Source organism: Pithys albifrons, chromosome 4 (assembly GCF_047495875.1).
Source record: "Pithys albifrons albifrons isolate INPA30051 chromosome 4, PitAlb_v1, whole genome shotgun sequence".
Classification (NCBI taxonomy): Eukaryota; Metazoa; Chordata; class Aves; order Passeriformes; family Thamnophilidae; genus Pithys; species Pithys albifrons.
In genome coordinates this window covers 55,661,508-55,684,461 of record NC_092461.1, presented here as the reverse complement: position 1 = coordinate 55,684,461, position 22,954 = coordinate 55,661,508, and the positions used below count along the sequence as shown (strand labels likewise).

At 36.0% G+C, this 22,954-nt stretch overlaps 1 protein-coding gene across 3 annotated transcripts in view; it reads left to right on the top strand.

Annotated features, from left to right (window-relative positions):
• The window catches only part of WWP1 (WW domain containing E3 ubiquitin protein ligase 1), a 59,248-nt gene that overhangs the window by 7,308 nt on the left and 28,986 nt on the right, over positions 1-22,954 (top strand). The window contains exons 2-6 of one of the 3 annotated variants that reach the window (XM_071554226.1): positions 12,441-12,534; positions 16,462-16,600; positions 18,886-19,010; positions 21,765-21,902; positions 22,003-22,066. In XM_071554226.1, coding sequence (XP_071410327.1) covers positions 12,462-12,534; positions 16,462-16,600; positions 18,886-19,010; positions 21,765-21,902; positions 22,003-22,066 — 539 coding nt within the window. In that variant the 5' untranslated portion in view covers positions 12,441-12,461. Of the gene's footprint in view, positions 1-12,440; positions 12,535-16,461; positions 16,601-18,885; positions 19,011-21,764; positions 21,903-21,999; positions 22,067-22,954 lie in introns of those variants that run through there. The other 2 variants (XM_071554225.1, XM_071554227.1) reach the window with 2 other exon arrangements.

The following is a 22,954-nucleotide window of genomic DNA, read 5'->3' as shown; positions in this document are numbered from 1 at the left end:
AATAGAGACATATATTTTGGGCCTATTTTCACGCATATTTGAAAATTTTGTGTTTCAATCTCTCCCTGTTAACAGAGGGGAAGTAAGAAATTTTTCCAGATGTTTATTGACACCCTACAACTTGAAAATTGGTGGTTTCAATTGTTGATGTAGAAGATGGAGAAATACAGTAAAGAATACAACAGGCAATGCCGTCATGCCACTGTTTGTATCCATGGCATTCCTAGCTTGAATGAATGCTTTGTGCATTTTTTCATCTTTTCCATGTTCTGCCCTGTCTCAAAAACTGTACAGGATAACTGGGGAAGGACAGGAAGGATGACAGATTCATGTGGAAGAAGACTTAGAGAATGACTAAGGGTTTTTAATCCTGTTCAGGCTGGAAGACCTGTGTGTTGACCATATCATGCAAGTGTATGTTTGTGGGTAAAGGATGCTGGAGATGCTTTTCTCTTGCTATCTCTGATATCTAATCCTCAAAGTCCCTGGAAAATCAACGTGAGTAAGGAAATAATTTTGGAAACTGACATTCTTCAGTGAGGACTTACATGGTCTTTTCTGTGTGTTTTTTATAGTTATATCATTTTTAGTTGGTGTTCTCAAAAATAAGGTGTTAATAATTTTAAGTTCTATAACTCAGTATTTAGCTTTTCACTAGAAAGGATGGTGACCCTTGTGAGAGTTATGTTTTCTTATAACCTACTCTTTCTTTTGTAATGTTGTATTAATCTTAATATGCAGTGTGTTACTGAGGTCCAGTATTGGCCCGCGAGAAGTCAGGCTTTGGGCCCTTTTGGTAAGACTTGTGTTTTATTAATTTTTGTTCTCAACTTGCCATTTTTATGTAGTTAAATTTTGGAATCAGATAAACTCAGATTAGAATTGCATTGAAAAATAATTAGCAGAAGCAAGCAACTGTTTTAAGAAATGAGTGCTATTAATCAGCTGGGAGCCTTAGTAAGGATCAGATTGAATTCTCTAGCACTGTAGAGACTGAAGGGGCTATTTTTGAAAAAATAAGTGACAATGCTTGGGTGAGTGCTTTTAGGTAGTAATTGGTAAGATTAGTGCAGTCTGTGATTGGAAGTAGGACAGACTTGTTTTAGTGTTTTAACACTGCTGAGATTGACAGCTGGAAAAAGCCTTGCATAGCACTTTTTAAAATCAAATATTCAGAGAAAAGAGAGTGAGAACATGCAGTGAATTCTACTTATACGTCTTTGAGCTATTTTTTGAGATAAAGTTACTGGTGAAAGATGGATCACATCAAATGTCTTACTGACAAAAAATGTGCAAAGACCCTCTCTTATACTTTATCTCATAACACTGAATATGTTTCTCTTCCCCTCATCGAATTGTTGTCTCTTACTGACTTCCCAAAACAATGGGGAGGCTGGGAGTCTGTTTTGTAGGGCATATTAATGTATTTCCCGTTACTGGTATTTCTTAGTCATGGTTTCTTCATCCCCATAAAATCAAGAGGAAGAGTGTAACACTAACAGCAGCATTCTTTGGTTTATATCTTTGATGTTGTTTCATGTTTGCTAATTTTGCTGTGACTACAGTAGAGATGTGCTTACACTAGTCAAGGCTGTTGTAACTAATAAGGTGGTGGTGACAGGAACAAACTCCTGTGAGTGGATTTTATAAGCCATCTGGGCACTCTTGGTATGTGCTTAGATGTGGGACTGTCTGCCTGTTCTGAAGCTCACTTCTCCATTTTACATTTGTTCTGTTACTTATATAGTTAAATTTAATATGCAGCTGCCTACATGTAACTGGGGTAAAGTTTTCTGTTTGCTATGTAGGTATGCTAAAATCTGCCCATGTTTTAACAATGTATCTTAATATATTGCTTTACATTGCACTTGATGCAAGTCTAATGAACAGTAATTCATATCAAGCGTTAGGATTATCCATAACAGAAGACAACCCAGAGAGGCTGAAGACTCGTGTAGCTAGTATATTATATATTCTGGCAGATAGCAGGACTGTTTAGCTAGACATTAGAATTAAGGACAAAAAACTCTTCTCTGATTTCTTGACATGTGCATTGGACTGTTGGCCTTTAGCTACAATTGTTCTGCTCCAGAATTGTTTCCTCGATTTGTTTCACTGTGCATGTGTTTTTATCTGTAATACACAGAGGATGCATTGGAATATTTTTCATTAGTTGATGTTGTGGTAGGACCTAGAACCATCATTGTGATTAAGATTCACAAGGTGTGCCCTAAATATTTTGCTGTAAGTTGCTCTGTGAGCAGTGGAACTTAGTTCCATATAGATTTTTTTTACAATTACAATCCTTTTCTTCATCTGCTGGCCTAGACCTTTCTTACTTGTAGTAAAAAAGTGACTATGCTCCAGCTCAGACTGATTCAGAGCTGTCTGTGGTGATTGTGTAGCCTTTGAGCCAGGCAGCTTAGATAGCTTGAGCTCATGATGCAGCCCTTTGCTCAGCAAATGCATGAAATTGTGTGTGTTTCCTCTGCTGCACTACTGAGCTTTGTGGAACTCATGGGAACTTAGTGAATTGGAGAATATTACTTCTCAGTTTATTTTAACTGAATCCAGTGGTGAGCAGATTCACTTAGAGGGATGGAGATGAAAGGAGGAGGGGGAAGAGGCAGGTGGGCAGTATGAGTCATACATGTGATGTTTGCTTGGGAAAAAAAAGGCTAAAAAGTTACTTATTAGTCCAGGTATAAGGCAGAACAGAACAGGCAGATGTGTGCAGTGGAAGCATAGTCTGTCACTTGTTTGGATGTCTTGCATAATACCCTGAAATACAGTTTTTGGTAAACCTTTGTAATGGTACTGTATTTTTTCTTATAGCCTAATATAAGGCTAGCAATATATTGTAGATAATGCATGGGTCAGTACTGTACCATTTGTAGCAATGGTCAGTGAATGTGCATGAGAAGTACAGAAAATGAAGTGGTTTTGTATGTAGCTTGTTTTCCATATCAGTATGAGTGGATGAAGACTTGTTTTCTGAGGTGGAGGTATGGAAAATCCATAAGAAAGATAAATATAGAAATATTTATATTAGACCCAGTGTGAAGCATATTAGAATTTGTCCAGACAGGAGTAGAGGACATGACTTACAAAGAGCAGCTGAGGATATTTGGTTTGATAAACTTAGAGGAGCCTGAGAGGTGTCCTCATTACTATATGCAACTTCCTCATCAAGGGGAGCAGGTAAGGAGGTGTTGATCTTCTTCTGGTGTCCAGCAGTAGGATGTGAGGGGAAGTCCAGGTTGGTTGATAAGAAATGTTCTTCACTGAATCATAGAATGGTTTATGTTGGAAAGGACCTCAAAAACGTGGTCAAACACTGAAACAGGCTCCCCAGGGAAGTGGTCATGGCCCCAGGCTGTCAGTCTGTAAGAACAGAATAGTGTAAAACATTTCAATTGAATTACAATGGTCATCTTGTCCAGCTGTCTGAGCAGTTGAAGGCTGACCACAAGTTAGAACATATTGTTAAGGGCGTTGTCCAATTGACAGGCTTGGGGCATTGGCCACCTCTCTAGGAAACCTGTTACAGTTTTTGACCACCTTCTCAGTAAAGAAATGCTCCCTAATGTCAAGTCTGAACCTCCCTTGATGCAATGCTGAATCATTCCTACATGTCTTACCATTAAATACCCTAGGAAGAGATTAGCACCTCCCCAGTTTCCAGTCAGCAAACTTGCTAATGGTGCATTTAACTCCAGCATCCAGATCAGGATGCTAAACAGGACTGCCTTGATATTCAGCCTTGAGGAACACCACTGGGACAGGTCGTCACCCAGATGTAGTCCCATTCACTACAACCCTTTGAGCTTAGCCCGTTAGCCCAGTGTACCATGAACCTGCTCATTCTACAGTTAGACAACTTGTCTAGAAAGATACTGTGAGGGGCAATCGAAAGCCTTGATAAAATCCCGAACTACATCCACTGCCTTCCCTTCATTGATGAGGTGGGTGACCTTACCATAGAAGGATATAAAATTAAACAGGACCATTTCATGATCACAGCAGCCAAGTCAGCCACCTACCATCACATCCCTCACGAGTCCTTCTCTATTCATGAATAGCAAGTCTGGGAGGACGTCTTTCCTGGTTAGATCACCAAGTACTTACGGCAAGAAGTAAAGACTTCAATAGTTTTAAAGAATTGCTTATCACAGTGATGTAGTGCTCCCAGTTGATATTAGTTGAAACCTAAGGACAAGGACTACAAATCTAAGGGTTTCCCCTAATTGCATAGAGAATAATTCATTAATAATTCATTATCCGCTTTGCCTGCCCTGCCTATTCCTCCTGAACAGCCTGTAGCCCTCCATCCCATCACTCCAGCTGTGAGACTCATTTCACCAAGTCTCACTAATACCAATGATACCATAGCCCTGAGAACTGACCAATGCTTCCAGTTCAGTGTTTAGACAGTGCTCTTAAGATACATTGTTTAACTTTTAAGTTGTTCTGTGTGGAATCAGAAGTTGGATCAGGTGATCCTTGTGGATCTCTTCCATCTCAAGATGTCCTGTGATTTAAGACTACCAGTTTGCTTTCCAGTTCCTTTGTAGATCTGCTGTGGGGTTGGCAACTTGGAACTTAGTAACAAAATATTCCCGATGTATCAAGGATGTTGAAGTATCTCTGGAGAAGCTGTTACTTAATTGTCAGGAAGAAGTAATGCCTTGCTGTGTACTCAAGGCCTTATAAACCTTGGAGGAGGAAAGTGCTTAAGATGAAATTCTACTAATATCAAAGAAGATCCAAAGGAAATCAATGCTATATCAATACCCATCAGTATGTGCTATGGGCATGGTGAAAAGAGGGGCAATGAAATGCTTCTATATACCTCGCTGTTTTGGCTGGTCTGAAGATTCACTCTTAAAAGTGTGTTGATGAAAACAAAGTTTCATAGCTTTTTTATCTTTTTTTTTTTTTTTTTTTTTTTTTTTTTGTTGGAGTACTAATTAACAATTTTGGGTTCTTTTCCAGTCCTTTCAGCCTCAAGTCATTCTGGTCATGACTCTTCCCTCTGTCCCAGCATTGTTCCTTCAGTGGAAAAACAGGGCCTGGAGGCAGAAGTGTGGATGATTTCCTGTGCTCCCTTGATACAGTGGAACAACTGTCTTTCCCTGAAAGATGCTCACACACAGTTTGATATACTGCATGCTCCACCAGGGCAGAGTTTCCCAAGAATACCTCTCCTTCCCACACTTCAGACTCAGAAGATCAGAACAACTACAATACACAGATTCTGACCCCTACAGCCTCCTGCAGTCACTTGACTTGTCCAAAACATGCAGAAGTGTTGCAACAGTTGGCCTTTTTTACATTAATGAATAAAGCAAAAGATAAAACCAAAAATGAGTGGTATAAAGTGATGACAAAACCAGAAATAGAAAAATCAGAGGTCATATGACCTTCTATAGGTAGTTGTGAGGGGTAGGTTGTGCTTCTTGGATAAATATTTTGCTGATATTCCTGATTTTCAGATCTCATTTAAAGTTAAATTGAAAAGCCATACTGTGTTGTTTCTGCAAATTTAACATTCTCACTATATTTTAACTGTTTTATGTGATAGGATTTTCCATACATGGTGAAATGATATCTCATCTAATGGGACCCTACTACCTTGGTACATTTTTTTTGGTTTTACTTCTAGCTTGATTCTTATGCTATCATATGTGTAAAGAAAGGTCTTTCTCTATTGGTTGTTATATTCTTCTACATCTGAATGACTTCTTTCTTCCTGAAATATCTCCTCAACTACTGGTTCACAGCATCAGTCAATTTATAAATATGTGTTTGCTGCTTCAGCAATGCCTTTTAACTTTCAGAAGAAATAACTCTATCAGGTGCACTCATTACCAAATGAGTAGTGTAATTTAAAATGTACCTGCATAAATTCCATGAGTAAGTAGTTAATCTACTAAAGACTGAAAATTAAATTAACCACTGTTGTGGTTCCCTTTTATTTCTGGTGGTTTGATAGAATTTTGAGATTTAGAAAAATTTCTTCCCAGATGTCTAATTTTGTAAATGTTCTTAACTAGGCTGGCTTCCATGAAATTGTTGATTCATCTGAATTTGGAAATGATCCTTTAATTTTTTAGTAGATTACTGTGGTGGCCATTCTGTGGTTTTGCTGGGATTTTACACTGTCCTAATCAATTTATAGCTACCCCAAATAATTTATACAACTGAAGTAATATTAAAATATCTGCTACAGGGGTTAATAACTAGACAATACTCTTCCAGTTGATGTAACAGTTACATTTGATTAGGATGGTTTAGAGAGAAGTGTTGTGATAACTGTGGTCTTTATGTGGCTCTCAAAAGTCTCTTTATGAATGTTTGTTGTCCAGGACTTTTGAGAGTGGAGGGGTCAGTATTTATATATATTGATGAGACAGTTTTGCAAGTAAAGTTTCACATCCAATGAGGTTTAGAGTTTAAATAAAGAGGTATAGCAAGTTCATATTTGGAAATATGTGGTGATTGTCGCTCTGTCAGAATGAATCCCCTGATTTTCAGGAAGATTATAACTACAAGAATGGTGACTCTTACATTACTGTATGTAATCCTCTTTTTAAGGTTATGTAGAGATAAACTCAAACGTTTTAACCCTTAATCAACATGTTCAGGACCCAACCGGGACATTTATTATGAGTAACAAGATAAAGGGATTTGGGGCTGAGGAAAAAAAAAGTTTGTCCATGATGCAAGAAAACAGTAAATAGTGTCTCTTTTCCATTAGTGGTTAGGGCTTGCATTATTTGAAATAAAACTTGAAAAATTATTTAGTTAAATCCTTATTTTTCAGTATTTCTTCACCATCTGTTTTTCTTTCTCATGTAGACTTTCTTGCACATTAGATCAAAAAAGTACAGGTATTTTGCTTTTGATATTACCCCAGTTGTGAAAACTTCTCAGTCCTCCTTATGAATATTTTCACTTAAATTGGTGTAATTGCCATCCCTTCCTTCACCAAGATCAGACAACTTGTTTGGGTGAATTTTTTTTAACCTTTGGCCATGCAGATATGGTTGCTTCTGGCTCATAAAGATGAGAGGTTGATAGTCCTTGAAGCTTTCAGATTTTCAGTGTTTAAAGACTCTGTAGTAGAGATTTTAAAAATGTTTCTCAGCTTATAAGAGGTTTTACTTCTAATAAGGTAGGAGAGTGATGGTAGTCCCATCCTTGTGCAAATCTGTGAGTCCTTCTGCTTACGTGACTTCTTTATTGTCCTTGCTTAGTTTCATACAATATATACTTGCTGTCTCTGCAGCAGCCTTGCTCCTCAAAAAACTGAGATTTGTGGAAACATTTTAGCCTGCTCTTTCATTGTCTCTGTTCTCCCAGCAGAACTTTTCATGTCCTGTCCTTTTCATGATTATGACACTCAGTACTAGTACCTTGCGCAATGTCGCTAATACTGTTTTTAACACAACTGCAGTCCATGTGATAAATAGAGTTGTCCCATGTCTTACCTCACCCTCCAATGTCTGCATCAGTAATCTTCCTGTTTGAGTGGCTAGATTTTGCGTTATGCTTCTCTTCTTTGTCTGTGCAGCAGCATTTGTCATACATTCAGGCCAGGCTTTAGGAAGTAACAGGTGTCCAAAACTCTAGGTAAGATTGTTCATCCTGTGCCATCTGACTTAGTGGACTCTTCTTCCTGAAGGCATTGTTTGCCCGGACTAAAAGTGTGTGTGACTGAAAGTGAGTGTGACCCCAGTATGCATGAGGCAGTGAAGACTTTGGTTTGGTTTGGTTTTCTTTTCAATATTAACTTTAATCTTGAAGGAAAATGACAAATGTTGTCATATGAGCAGGAGAACCAACTTGCATCTGAGCTGGTTAGGCAATAATTTAGATTAACTTAATTTAAAAATGTCAGTATAAGAGTTTGGATAGTTACTAGTGAAAATAACCAATGACTAAACCCTTAAATAATTTTTTGATATATCCTTGACAAAGAAGTTTCTAGAAAAACAGTTGAGTTTTCTTGTTTTGACTTGGAGAAAATGTAATGTTTAGAACTTAGAGGAAAGGAAACAGTTCTTGATTCTTAATCAGTGAAGCAAGGGTGAGTGGGCTGCAGCTTTGGAATCTTTGGTACATGATGAAAACAGAATCAGTCAGCTCAACTAATTTGCTCTGTTTAGTAAAGCCCTTTTAATATAAACTATGATACAAAATTTTCTTCATGTTTTGTTTATGAAAAACTTTATTTGTTTAAAAAAGTTCAAATATATATTTTGTTTTGTTTTTCTAAATAGTATTTTTGCTGTTCATGTCAGTATTTTTTTTACAATGTACTGAAAATGGGAAACTGTAATCAGTGCAGTGTAATTGCACCAAAGTGTTCCATATTGGTAAGAATATAAGATAAACTTCTATTATAGAAGGATGTTCAATTTACAGGGGCAGAAGAGAACATCAGGGCACTGTTGACATGGAATGCAATCATGTAGTTAAACAGCTCTTCAGCCAACCCCCGAGCCTAAGTTTGTTTCATCCCCATCAGCTGTGGGGATCTCTCTAATATTGTAATAATTTCTTCCAGGCATCATGGTCATTTTTTCCTTCAAGGGGAAAGATACAAAAGCTAAGTGTAGTGAATTCTCACTTCCCTGTTATCAGAAGATTGACAAACGTGTTTGCCAAATGTAGTTAGCAGCAAGCAGAGCCAGAAACTCAGGTTCAGGCAGGTGGTATGCCTTGCAGATAAATCAGCACCTGAAACCTGAAGTCTGAGTAGTTTGTTGTCTACCTGATGACTTTGACACAATTTATTTGTTAGTTATTCAGTTATGTATTTATTTTGCTTTCTGCGTGCTTGGAATAGAGTAAAAAAGCCCCACAAAACCCAACCAACTAACCAAATAAAAACAAAAGAAACCCCCCTAGCATTTTAGATCTATGCGGGTTGAGCAGTTAATGGATAAAAAGCCAGTGAAAATAATCATAATTTGTCAGTTACAAAAGTACGCCTAAAAAGATTTTTTAGATGTGTGTTTAGAACTAGATTGCAGATCTGGGTTTGTTGTGAAGAACTTGAGTTTACTTTTCTCAGAGTTGATTGCATATGTTGCTCTTATGATCTCTTCCATATCAGTGGCCTCTAAAGTTGAGTGCCCAAGACCATCCAGTGAGATGTGGGAAGAAAATCTAGGACTTATATTTTACCTGAAAAATAAGAAAGAAATTAAGCCTTTTTTAGTATACGTATTTGCACTGTCACCCTTGCTTGGTCTGTATGTCAAATGGTCCTGTGTCACATTTGGTTTGTGAAGTGTCCTGAAGACAGATTTGGTATTCCATAGTATGGTGGAGTCACTTTAGCACCTTCATTTGTTCATTCACATCCTGTGTTTTGTAATGGATGCAGTTTACTTGTGCCCAGTTAGGTGGATTTATGGATTTTATTATTTAGTTTTTACTAAAAAACCCTAACAAAATGGCCAAGCAGCTTAGAAAAATTCATGCAAAGAGACCATGGATTGTGGATAATAATGTGAATAATAAGAACATGACAGAGCTGATGCTTCTTGTACTCCTGGTATGAGCTCTTGGTCAAATGCATTATGAAGTATAAAACATTTGGCAATTAGATCTGACAGAAATCAGCAAAAGCAATTTGGTTTATCAAGAACGATATTTCAAATATGGATGTACATCTGCTATTGTAAATGATGAACCTTGCCCTAAGAGAATATTGTAATCTTGAGATATCAGCTAATGATAGTATGAAACAGCCATAATTAGCAAGGCATTTAAAAGCTCAGCATCCAGAACATGAAGATAAACCTCTACTTTTTTTTTCCAGCGATGCTAGTCATGCAGTACTCAATCCAGGACTTTGCAAGATTTCACTAAATTTAAAGATGAATCTTTGGAAGTGTCTTTTGAGATTTCTGAGTAGCAGACAACATATGAGCCACATAGTGATGGGGAAACACTTGTTCTTCCTGCCGCAGTAAAAATGTCTGAAATAATATGTGGAAAACAATGTAGTGACAAATTAAAACACATTCCTTTGTCAGCGGATACTCTTGGAAGATATCTGGAAAACATTGCCAAGGTTTTGAAGAAACAAATATTAGAAAAAATTACACAGTGTGAGAAGCTTGCTGTACAGACAGTTGGATGGAAATATGGATGTTTGTAATGTGTCTCAGCTTAACAGTAGTTGCTAAATTCTACGTCCATAATGAAATTCCAAAAGAGCTAAGTCACTAGGCAAAGACAAAATATATCCTTACTAGTAATTTCTAAACAGTATCTTCTTTAGTAACAGCATTTTTTAAATGGAAAAGCTGTAAATATGTAACCACAGATAGAGTGGCTGATTTGACTGAAGTAAACAAAAGGTTCTGTGTTAAGGTTTGCAAGGTGAGGACCAAATGCAGAATTCATTCACTGTAACAAGAAAGTTGGAGCCATAAGTACATACAGTGTTTCGGGATGTCATCTTTGTAGCTCATTGTATGAAAACAAGGCCTTTAAATAGAATATTTACAATAATCCATAATGACATGGAGAGTGACCAGCAAACTCTTTTGAACCATACAGAGGTTTACTTGGTTATTATGGCAAAGGGCTTAGAAGAGTTGAAAAACTAAAAGATTAATCATGTGTTATATTTTACAAAACGACAAGTGTTACAAATTGACCTGTTTGGTGATAATGGGTAGCTGTCAACAGTACAGTGATGGACAGATATTTTCAAAAAAATAAAAGGCCCTTAATACACCTTACCTTGAAGGTGAAGGTGACATTTTAACAATAAGCAAGAAAGTGGCTGCTTTTTGAAATAAGTTCATTCTGTGGAGAGAGCAGTTTGAAAATGGACGCTTGGAAATGTTTGCCTCATTGTGTGATTTTTGTTGCCAGAAAAAATGTGTGTCATCTATGAAAGCCCCCATATTTGTACATTTAAATTTGAAAGCAGAATTTCCTCCCCTGTTTAAAAGTCCTGCCAACTAAGAGTTGCAGAATCTGAAAATTTGTTTAAAATATAAAAATGCAACACTTCCTTTTGATTTGCAAAAACAGATGATTGCTATCAGGGAAGATGGAAATTTACTAGCCAAATTTCAAGAAAAATCCTTGTATAATTAGTGAATGGGCATGAAAACTGAGTGTTGTGATTTAGAAAGTGTAGCAAGCAATGCACTTTCATTTGGATGTACTTATCTTTGTAAATTGTTTTTTCCAGCTATGACAGCCAATAAACTGAATTTAAAACTAGACCTTCAAATCCCTGTATTATAAAGTGTTGAGTCAACATTTTAAAAAATGCTGAAGTGTGTTCAATCACATGGCTGTCACGAAAAAACCCTCAATTTTTTTTAACAAGAGCAAAAAGGCTTTTGTACCATTAAAAATTGTTTAAAAATACTGTTTATTTCATCTTTATATCATCCTTTTTAATTTCTGGGTTTTTTATGGTGTATGTTATACAGAATATATTAGTACAATTGTACATATGTGTAATTTATAAATAAATACACATGTATTAGGGGTATGTACTCAAAATATTTTCACTTGTAGAAGTGCATGATCATAAAGGTTTTATGACAACTGTTCCCATATTGTTACTGAAATCAATCAATGTCCAAAAAATAAGTATGTGGAAGTTGATCCAGATCTTGGGAAGTGTATTTTAAAGGTATATATTCTTTTCTCCTGAAAAATAGTTGTCTGGTAGAAACAGAATATTTTACTTCTAGATGTGTGTCAGGTGTAGTAATTCAGGAGTACAGGAGCAATGCTGTTTGCATGTGCTTCGAGTGCATCAAGAGGTGCCCCAGCTGAGACACGGTGTTTTAGCGTGGTAGTCCTTGTGAAGTGCTTACTGTCTCTATAGATGAGGGAAGTGGTTTGTGGGTGGATAACAGTGGCAAATCTAGGGATAGAAGGCAGACGTTTGTCATCTGAATCACCTGTGTTACTGCTTGAGTGTATTGTTCTAGTGACAGCTTGATTTTCAAGCATGTAAATGTTTCAGGCATTGTTCATTTGAAGTAGTTCGTGTTTTGCTCATCTGAAATCAGACCATAAGCATATATTTTAGAGAGGAATATTGATATATCACAGCTGAATTTCTATTCTTGCCTTACACAGTTGTTCTAAACTATGTAAATGTCACTGAAGTATCTTGGCATCCTTAGAGATGTAATGTGGGACAAATTTCCAAAGTGATTGCTTTTTTAAATGCTGTTATGAAATAATGTGTTCTGCCATACCTAACAAACATTTGGTAACTTGTTCACTAGTTGAACATTTTATTTAATAGCTATAGCTAACTTACAGAGATAAGTACCTTTTAATAAGCTATTTGTTTGCTTTTTTCTTTTTTCTGTTTTGTCTTTTTTTTTTTTTGTTGTTGTTTGTTTGTTTTTCTTTTTCTTTTTGTTTGTTTTCCTTAGGCTAAAGCCTAAACCTCTGACATGGCCACAGCCTCACCAAGATCTGATAATACAAGTAACAACCGTAATGGAAGATTACAGATGCAAGTAACAGGCAAGTAGTGATTGTATCATGGTGATTTTTACAGGACAATGTGTGTATTCTAAAAAAATAGGTTTAAAAATGAATTAGTATAGTTAATACCTTAATTAATAATATGAATGTTAACAGTTAAAATATGAATATAATACATGTGTGTAGATGATTTGAAGGTAGAGATTATACAGAGAGTTGGATGACAGGGTTTAATATCTCTTCAAAGTGAAAAAAAAAGAGACTCAGTACAATGGTAGGGACAATTGCAAGGAAATTTGCTTGGGAACAAATAATAATGACATGTATTCTGAAGAGGGAACACATATTATTGAAATTCTACAAAAATGATGCGTATTTGTAGTGAACCCCTCAATGGAAATGGATCTAATGTTTTAGTGAAGGTGGAAAAGAACTGGAGAAGGTGACAAAATTTGCTAGGCCTTCAAAAGATTAAGGCCTTTCATTACATATCAGGTAAATGTTGGTTAAAAATAATATTGCTCTATAATATTCTTAGGGCAGCAGGCTGGATTACACAGACAAGTGGAATAATTTAGATGTGAAGGGACAAGTTTGGAAGGATCAGGTTTTTCATGGTGTATTGTCCAACTGAATTTTCAGTATCTCAAAGGCTGTAGATTACCAGCTTTCCTGGGTATAAACCACATCACTGTGAAAATGTTTTTCCTTCTGTTGGAATTTACTGTGTTGTCTCTTGTGACTGTTTACTTTTTTGCTTTTGCTGTGCTGGTTCTCACAGTTCGAGGCAGAATTTAGCCATCCCAGTGTCTGCTGGAAGGTAAACACAATTTTTGTAGACAAAATTGATTGGCTACATACAATCCTGGAAATTTCTGATTGTGCTGGGGACACTTTTTCAACAGATGTTGAACAGACCAAGTAGATTATTCACTTTGCTACTCATGGATAAGAACTGGTCAGTGATGTGACAATTGGTGTCAGGTTTAGCTGCTCTTTCTGTGGGATGGCAGAGCAAAACTGAGACTTCCTTGTAGTCTGAATATGACCGAAGCACATCTAGGTAAAAAAAAATTTAACTAATTGTGGCAGTGTTACAGAAGTTAAAAGTGAAAATATTACCTGCAGATAGTTAAGATACTATACAGAAATACATCTACCACAAATCTATATGTGTGTATGTATATAAATATTATTTTACCATTGATAACTAGCTTGAACTTTTCCAGAGGTTTTAAGAAATCTGGGAACACTAAAGTAAGAATGGATGCATCACCAGGCTATGCTGAACAAAATTTGGAAAAAACATGAGTAAGATACTATGTCTTAATAAAAGCTGCATCTCAAGAAAGATGTATTGTGCTGGATGATCCAAAGATGACCAGATTATTTGAGGAAAAGTACATTGTTGAAGAGTCCCCCTAAACTGATATTTTATGAAATTAGATGGGAGAGGAACCTTAAAACTATTTAACTTTATGTATGGATTACGTAACTCAATTATGTGATGAGTCATCAAAACTGGCTATAACTAATGGCAAAGATGGAGCCACCTGTAGGTTGAATATATACATACATATATATATATTATTGTAACAAACTGACTTACACAAATGACCCCTAACTTCAGATCTGTGTATACAGAAATGATAATTTTATATCTTGTGCAGAATTGATCCTTATGTAAATAGTCATGTGTTTTTCTGACACTGGGGCTTCTCTTGACTTTAAGAGGTCTGGTTCAATGATCAAATGGGAAGAAGTGTGTACAATATTTGGAGTTAGTTTTCTGAAGGTTTAGTTTTCTAATCAATCTTTACTGCAAGATCGAAGGAATGCCAGTGACAATACAGAGAAAGTAGTGGGAGACAGAGGAGTATGGAACTTTAGTATTGCTGATGAACACTGCATGTTTAGGCACAGTTTTGTTTATGCTGCTATAGAATCTAGACTTATATTTCAAGAACTATACTTGAAACACTTTTGTAAAGGCAGCAAGTAACATAAACTCATATTGCAGATAAAATTCATATGGAGTGGTAACTTGTTCGAGTTTGGACAGAAACACCGTGTTGAAGGCATGGTTTGCCAACAGTATTTGTTCAAATATGCTTGGCAAGATATCTTGTTTAGTTAGTTCTTTTTGAAGTCTTGCTAATATTATTACTTACAATTTTCTTAAAAGATGCCCTAAACATAAAAGTATAAATGTCTCCTTCTGTATTTGAGGACTCAAAAACTTACTGACTTAAAACATAATCAGAGACAACGGAGCAAATTAGAAATCTTGAATATCATGAATAATTTAATAAATGCTGTATTTGCCTTTAAAAAGCAAATTTTGGAAATAAAATGTGGAAGAAGTAGAGGTTGTCAAAGCTTAAAAATGTATTGTGTTTTCAGATGGAAAAATATGACTTATGTATGGAATTATGTTTTTAGTTTTCTGTATTTAAGCTTTCATTGTTATCCAGGCTGCAGTTCTCCTTTGTGATCCATGATGCATTACTGAAATTGGAATTTTCAAATGTGAGAGAGTTAAGTTTGCACCTTTTATTTGAAATTAAGTAAAAGTCTGTGGCTAATGCCATTAGAATCTTGGATGGTTGCATCCTGTTAATTTTTAAGCAACTAATGTATACATCTTGGGATAATCCGGAAATACGTGTCTCCCTTTCAGACAGTTTAGTAAACTTCTGTGTTGTCATGATTTAACCCCAGCCATCAACCAAGCCCAATATCCCTTTAGTCAGTTGGGATCACCCATCCCATCTGTGTCTTCTCCCAACCTCCCCCAACTTCCCTGCCAGTGTGGCAGTACGAGAAGCAGAAAAGGCCTTGACTCTGTGCAAGCCCTGCTCAGCAATGACAAAAACATGTCTATATTATCAACCCTATGTTCAGCACCAATCCAAAACACAGCCCCATACCAGCCACTGTGAAGAAAGTTAACTCTACCCCAGCCGAAACCAGCACACACGTATCATTGAATTAGCAATTACCATACAGAAAGGCAACAGGAAAGAATTATTCCTGAGTGGCTGAAAATACTCAGCCTTGCTTTAGTTTGCAAGTGGAGACAATAAGAATCACACTGAGGTATGGGAGGAATTAGAGAAAAGGCATAGCCAGCAGGTAGGTACACCTGTGGGTCCATTGTTGTGGTCTTGTGAAGACAACATCTGCCTGAAATAGAATTTAAAATGTTGGCAGTTAAGTTACTGTTGTTTTTTATAGTGACTTCCTCAGCTGGGCAAGGAAATGAGAGAACAGATTTATGTTCAGAAGCACAGAGCAATTTACCAGTGAGTCAGAGGTGAAAAGTAGTTTCTTTGGTCAATAGTTATTTCTTAATTGCTGAATATATAGCTGAAACTTTTAAGTTCATCTGCAAAGCTGTTTAAATAAGGGAAATCTGAGAGTTGTTTTCTTATTTTTAACAAACTGATGTGTAAAACCACAGGTCAACCACACAGATAATACAGGCAAGGAGATGAAGCTCTGTATAGAGGCTTTGCTATACCAGGGGCATTTTGAAATAGGCATGAACTGCATACACTTTCATAACAATATACAACTTAAAAAAAAAGTCTATCTCTTAGTCTGTCAGATGCACCATAAGGTGTATCGTACTTTGGTATTTTTCAGGTAAGGGAAGAATAGAAAGAACAATGACAAAATAACCCACAGTGTTTTCAGTGTTTATCCCTAAAGTAATTGTGCTGTTTCTGCAACCAAACCTACCAGTGTGTGGTGAAAAGAATACGTGACACTTGGTTTCAACTACCTGACAAAGTAGCTTTTGAAAATAAAAGCTATCATTTTTGCGTTGACTTCTCTCTGTTCAGCAGAAGTAGAGGAGATGAGAAGTAACAGTACCATGCAATGTATTTCATGCAGTGTGTAGGCAGTACATTGTCTGTTTTTCAGCAAGTGTGCTGTTATACGATGTATGTATTTTATTAGTTTCTAGTGCCAAACTGAAACGGAAAAAGAATTGGTTTGGAACAACTTTCTACACGGAGTTAACAGCAGATGGAGAAATTAAGAAAACAGCAAAATCAAGTAGTTCTTCAAATCCCAAATGGGATGAGCAGCTGACAGTGTAAGTAGATTTTTTGGTTGTTTAATAATATTTATTAGACAGACATTGCAGGCAAATATTTACTAAGCTTGGCTGCCTACATAGTTTGCTCTGGCTGTTGATGTCTACATGCAGACATAAGATGATATTTATCTTGAATTATTTTTTTCTCAATTCTTACAATGCTTTGGTAATATTTTTTGTACAGAGTGTTATTTGCATGCTGTTGCTGTACGTGGTATAGTCTTGATATTTGTTAGCACTGTTAGCACAACTTGCTAGAAAATGTTAGTAATAATAAAGATGTCATTCTCAACTTTAAAAGGAAAAGAATCTCAGCTCGGTAAGTAGTAGTTATGAGGACAGTAATTTCTTCCTTTGAGTTTCACAATGAAGGGATATGCACAGAAAAAAATTACTGCAAGATGACCTTGCAACTTTTCCTAATAGTTGACCTTTTAAATCTTCTTATAGTTGAATTTGGTTTAACTGTGCTAGGGCTGTAGATACACCTGAATATGATTCCATGAAGAACAGTCAGTCTTTCACTGCGCAGTTGGCTAGAAAGCTTTATTATGCAAGCAAGATTGTAGTGGTTCAGACTTGGGTCTGGAAACAGCATAGCTACTATCAAGAGGCATTTGGGCCAGTACGTTTCACAGCATCTGATGTGTCTGTGTGCCATAACCATCTTTGTTAGTAGTAGGAGCCGCACTCGTTCCTATAACCAACAGTGCTGGAGAGGGAGGAGTGGTACAATGTACCCAACTTAGGAGAACTGTTTGCTTGGGAACACTTTCTTACTCCAGACTTAGGCTGAAGCAAGTAGGGTATTCCTGTGCTACATTTTTCAGTATTTCAGGTTTAACTAGCCCTTTGCAGTATTGCAAAAGACAATAATATGGTATTGGACCTGACAAGGCTTTCCAGGAGTTATTACTAGAAAAAGTACAGAGCTACCAGTGTACTCACAGAGACCAGAATGTCTCTTGAGGAGGCAGTTTTGATTTGGCAGTATTTGGTGATCTGATAGAAATCAGGTAATTTATAATGCATAGTACACCCAGTCAGACTCATTCCATTATCAGTATTACTTACTTTGCATCTTACCCTTATATATATGCTTAAGGTATTCTGCCCACCTCTTCCTCTGGCTATTGGAATGGTATTGTTGCTTCAGTTGCCTAGTCTGAGGATAAGTGAACTCTGACTTACCAAATTCTCCTTAATTCTGTGGGTCAGCAATACATTTTCACTGTGTTGGTGTTGGTTTTTTTTTCCTTTTGTTTGTTGAACTGGTCCTTTAGTAAGATTTCCATTAGAAGGCAGCCTATTCAAAATGCAAAAATATATTTACTCATCGGTTTCAGCAAAAATGATCCACATTGTCCAACAGGTTCAAATGACTATAGAGTTAGTCTTGTTGTTGGAAGGGTGGGAGTTGTTATTATTTTCATCACTGTTGATATAACTTTCTGTATATATTAAATCAATACTGATAGATGTGTGGCCTTTGACTCTTTGCAGTAAATTACTTCTATTCCCATTTTTCACAGCCCAGAGCACCCTTGCACCCTTGCACTACGAAACTAGTCTCCAGGACCTAGCATAGCTTCCCATTTTCCTTCTTGAGCAAGGGAGAGATCAATGCCAAAGGTTACCATAATACTACTGCAATTGGGTCCTTTACCTCTCTGCTTCCCTCCAATTTTTACTTTAGCTTTATAATTTTATTTTTTTCCCCTCTGATTTCTGTGAGTATCCCTTATGGTTTCATATATGTTTGTGGATTCGCAGAAGGTGTTTCAACAACACTTTCATGACAAGTTGACACCTGTTAAGAGGGTTCTTCTTGCTTGCAATTAGCTGTTCAGTTCCTTTTTCCTTTCTTAAAAATATTTAGTGTTTTTTAGTGAGAAATGTACTTTCTACCTTTTTCTCCACATTTAATAATGTGAGATTCTAGCGAGAACTCTGGAATAGTGAGGAATATGGAAAAATATGCCTTTCATAAATAAAGATATGCATTATGTTATTGAGGCTTGAGCTTAGTATAGGTTCTTCTGATACTACCCAAGTTTCTTATGCTGTTGTAGTAATGCACTTTGTTTGATCCTAAGTATAAATATCATAGTGTTTGCAGTTCTTAGTTAAAAATTTCCCCTTGCAATACAAAAACTTATTTCAGTTCATTAGTATCAAGAAATACAATGACAAAGTGAATTAAGTTCAAATACTAGTAATAAAAAGAACAAATACTTTAAAATCTGTATATATTTTTTTAAAAAAATGTATTTTATATGCAGGAATGTGACTCCACAGACTACGCTGGAATTTAGAGTGTGGAGCCATCACACTTTAAAAGCAGATGCTTTATTAGGAAGAGCCTCTGTAGACTTGAGACAAGCTTTGGAAATACACAATAGAAAATGTAAGTTATCATGAAGGATATTTTGAATAAAGTAGAATTATTATTACTAATCTATATAGCAAGCTGGCAACCAGACTACTAACTATACATGTAATTACAACTGACTTTCAGTTGATGTCTTTACTTGTCTCTTCTAGAGATGTCTGTGCTATTGAGAGCAATTTAAATGTAACAATGGGATATAATACATTTGAAACAAACAGCAGAGTATGAGTTAATGCAAATTAAGTAAAAGCAGAAGTGATTAAATACAATGTTTTGTAGCAAACTAATAACTAATTTGCTAGAAGATCTGTTTCAGATTTGGTGACAAACAAAAGCTAAACTTTTAGAAAAGACATGTAATTTTTCATGTTTTCCTTCTCTGGAGTCTCTAATAAAAAGGCTGGGTATTTTTCCCTCATAATTTAGCTGCACAGCAAGCAGTAGAAACTATTGATTAATGAAACAATGGAGAACTTTCTTTTAGTACATTAGAGATTTTCTTCTATGTAGCTTCTAATTTCAAATGTCTTCGATAGAATTAAAACAGGTCTTCTTTATTTGCTTTTTGAATTTTTGGGTTTTTTTAGTACAAGCAAATGGTGAATCCACACTTTAAATTCCACTCCAGAGTGGCAGTAGAATTCCAGCTAAACCAATCTTAACCTTTCTCCTATTAGATATACAAACCTGAGATCTCTGTTTAGGAAGGTAGAGGTGAAAGGAGAGACAAAAAAACCCTTTGTTTTTCTGATTCTTACAGAATATAGAAACAATCCAAAATTAAGTGGGATTTCTTCAGTATTATAAAGATTCTGCGCAAGATTCCATAGTTAAGCAGAAAATTTGCTTTTTAAATAAGAAAATGTATTGGAAAAAATGCGGTTTGCATTAATGCTAGCAAAAGGGAGGTTAATTAGTATTTTAACTACTTCTAACAAAATGGTTACAATTTTCTTACTGTAGGTACAGGGGATTCATGATCTAATAACTTGACAGATTCTTTCAGGGAATGGTTGACTGAGTTCTCCGCGCATTGCACCAGAAGTAATTTATGTGCAGTGTTTCTGATTTGGGGAAGTCAGTAGTTTGACACATACTGGAGTATCCAAGAATTCAGTGGTAGAATAATCTGATTGGTATCTTTGAGTAATTCAGTTATTGATACCTAATCTGAAATGCAGCACTTGAAAGGTTCTTTGAAGAAGATGGAAAAGGGAAATCCTATAAATGAATAGAATTAATGCACTTACTTTCTCTGCTAAGCACCACCAATATTGAATTGCTGCCCATACACCTCAGTTTTCTTGACAGCTCAGCTGAACTACAGCCAACTGTTGATTTGTTTTAGGAAGATAACCTGTTAAAATAGCAGAAGTTAAACCAACCACCCTTTGCAAAAATTAGGATTTATAATTATGTTAATTTTACAGCTCCGTGGTAGTCTAGTTTCTTCTTTCTTCTCTTTGAGGTTGTACCATTTTCCAAAATGCAGATTGCTAAATCAATAATTCTGTAGATTTGGGAGCTTTGTGTTTTTCCAGAGATCTAAAGTCCTTTGAAATCCATTGTAATATAGCAGTGTGTGTCTGCTAGTAACTGCTGCCCAGCTACACTGTTGACCTTGCTCTTTAAACAATTTGAAGGCATCTGGCAAAATATTGTGGTAGCCTTCCCTGTTTTTATGTTTATTGTTCATTTATGATACATATTAAGAATGAAAAAAATAAGGAAATGTTAGTTTAGTGCATAAAAGTGCACAGTGAGCTTTGTCTTTAACTTGGAATGTTATCATGTGGAGGGAAATACGGTGGTATATCTTATAAAATTAATCTTTTAATCTGAGACCACAAATCCTGAAAGGTTTCACCCATTTTAACCTGATTAATGTGAACTCATAGCTGACTGTGTTTGGATTTATGATGTAACTTTAACCGTTGCACTAGTAATAGTTTATTTAGGGAGAATTACGCAGCATCCACAGCTTGTTTTACCTCTGGATTATGTATGTCTGTCTATGAATGTGTGCATTGCTTGTCAGTCAGATTGAATTCTTTTACTGCACCATGTATCAATTATCTCAACATTTCTTTTGGTGAAAGTAGTTTCTGATTTAATTTTTGATTACCTTAGGCATCCTCACTCCATTACTGTTAATCTTTGGAGTTGTGATCTATGAAAATCCTAGTAAGGACTTACTAAAAGTAGTTTAAAAAAATGACGATGGACTCTATACAGTCTTTGCATTTACTTCTTCCTCAAAGACATGTTCTTTTCAGTGGTCTTTTACAATTAATTTTGGAAGGTGATAAAAGAAATTAACATAAGCTCTGGTTGTATGATGAGGTTCCCAGTGACTTGCCATATTTGGATGTGTAGTTCAGAAGTTGTTTGACTTTAAACCATCACATGTTATGTAAGTAGGGCATAATTTCAAAAGGCCTTAGTGGAAATAGCAAACCTGGGAAATCATTATGACAACAAAGTATGGAACCACATGAATTCTATAGCATACTTATAGAATTTACTATGTAAATGGCCAATTAATTTTTAAAATAAACTGTGTGTTTATCCACAGCAGGTGTAAATGTACAGAGCCCCACAGTGATTACTGTTTTATTTGAATCACCTAAATATATATTATAGAACAAAATATATGTATCATGTTTGTGTGTTGAAAGTCTCTTTTAAAATGCATATTATTTTGAATTTAATCTTTCCTTTATCCCTTCTCTCCTTCTCTTCCCCTACCCACCCCAACTTAATTTTTAGTGGAGAAGGTGAAAGAACAGTTGAAACTCTCTTTGGAAAACAAGAGTGGCATGGTGCAAACAGGTGAACTGACGGTTGTGCTAGATGGTTTGGTTGTTGAACAAGAATCTCTTACAAATCCCAGTTCATCAGCGACCAGTAAGTTAAAATAATTAAATCAGATGGTAAGATTTGGGTTAAGATTTCAAACAGATATAATGGAACGTTTCTGTTGAATTTGTTTCTTACTGTTCAGTAGAAGTTCAGCAAAATGGCGAGGCTGTGCATGAAAGCAGAGATGCTTCAGCAAGAAGTTCATCCAGGTTGGAATTTATTTTTGTATTTTACACTATATGAAGTATATTAGCAAATTGTTCTGTTGAATAGTTTGGGTTGTTTGTGGTTTGATGTGGGTTTTTTATTTGGTTGGTTTTTGGTCTGTTTGGTTTTCATTTCATTTCTTTTAAGGTGATAGATTTTAACTGTCAAGGTCAAGACCATAGGTTTTAGAAACATTACTTGTTTGATAATTATATAATTTAGCTTGAGAACAATTAAATTCACACTTCTTTTCCCTCCACTGCTTTCTCATTGCCTTTTGGATAGGTAGCCCTCTGAACATAAAAGTCCAACTGATTTGAAATTTATTAAATCCTGCAGCAGAAATTAGGGAACAGTGGTTCAATGTGGTTTTATGTATTTATTCCATTTGTTTTCTTTTGTTGTTTAAGAACCATTTCTGCTAAGGTCTGCCATCTTTTTGCAGTGCAGCATCTGAACGGAAGGAAAAGGGAAAAAAAAAGCCTGAATTACTTCCCCCTCACCCTTTTTAAGGTTGGCATCAGGAACTTGTTTAAGAGACTCATCAAGTTTCACAAGCAGTATTCATGACACAGGCAAAGGGTTTGCCTGCTTCATCCTGAAGTGGAAAGAAAAAGACTTTGGGATCAATATTGAACTTCATTCTTGGTTTCTCTATTTTTATATCGGCTCAAGGACTAACTGGAGAGAAGTAGGAGTAGAATTTTTGCCCCCCTTACCACTAGTAAGAGAAACAGTTTTACATTCAGATTAATTTAATGTTACTGCCCTGCTCAGTTACCCTGTGTGAACCCCTTTCTGTTTAAGTTATTGACACACATTGCAGTGAAAAAACATACAGTTGCTATGCCTTTGAGTGACAAGGACACATTTGTCCTGTACACTCAACT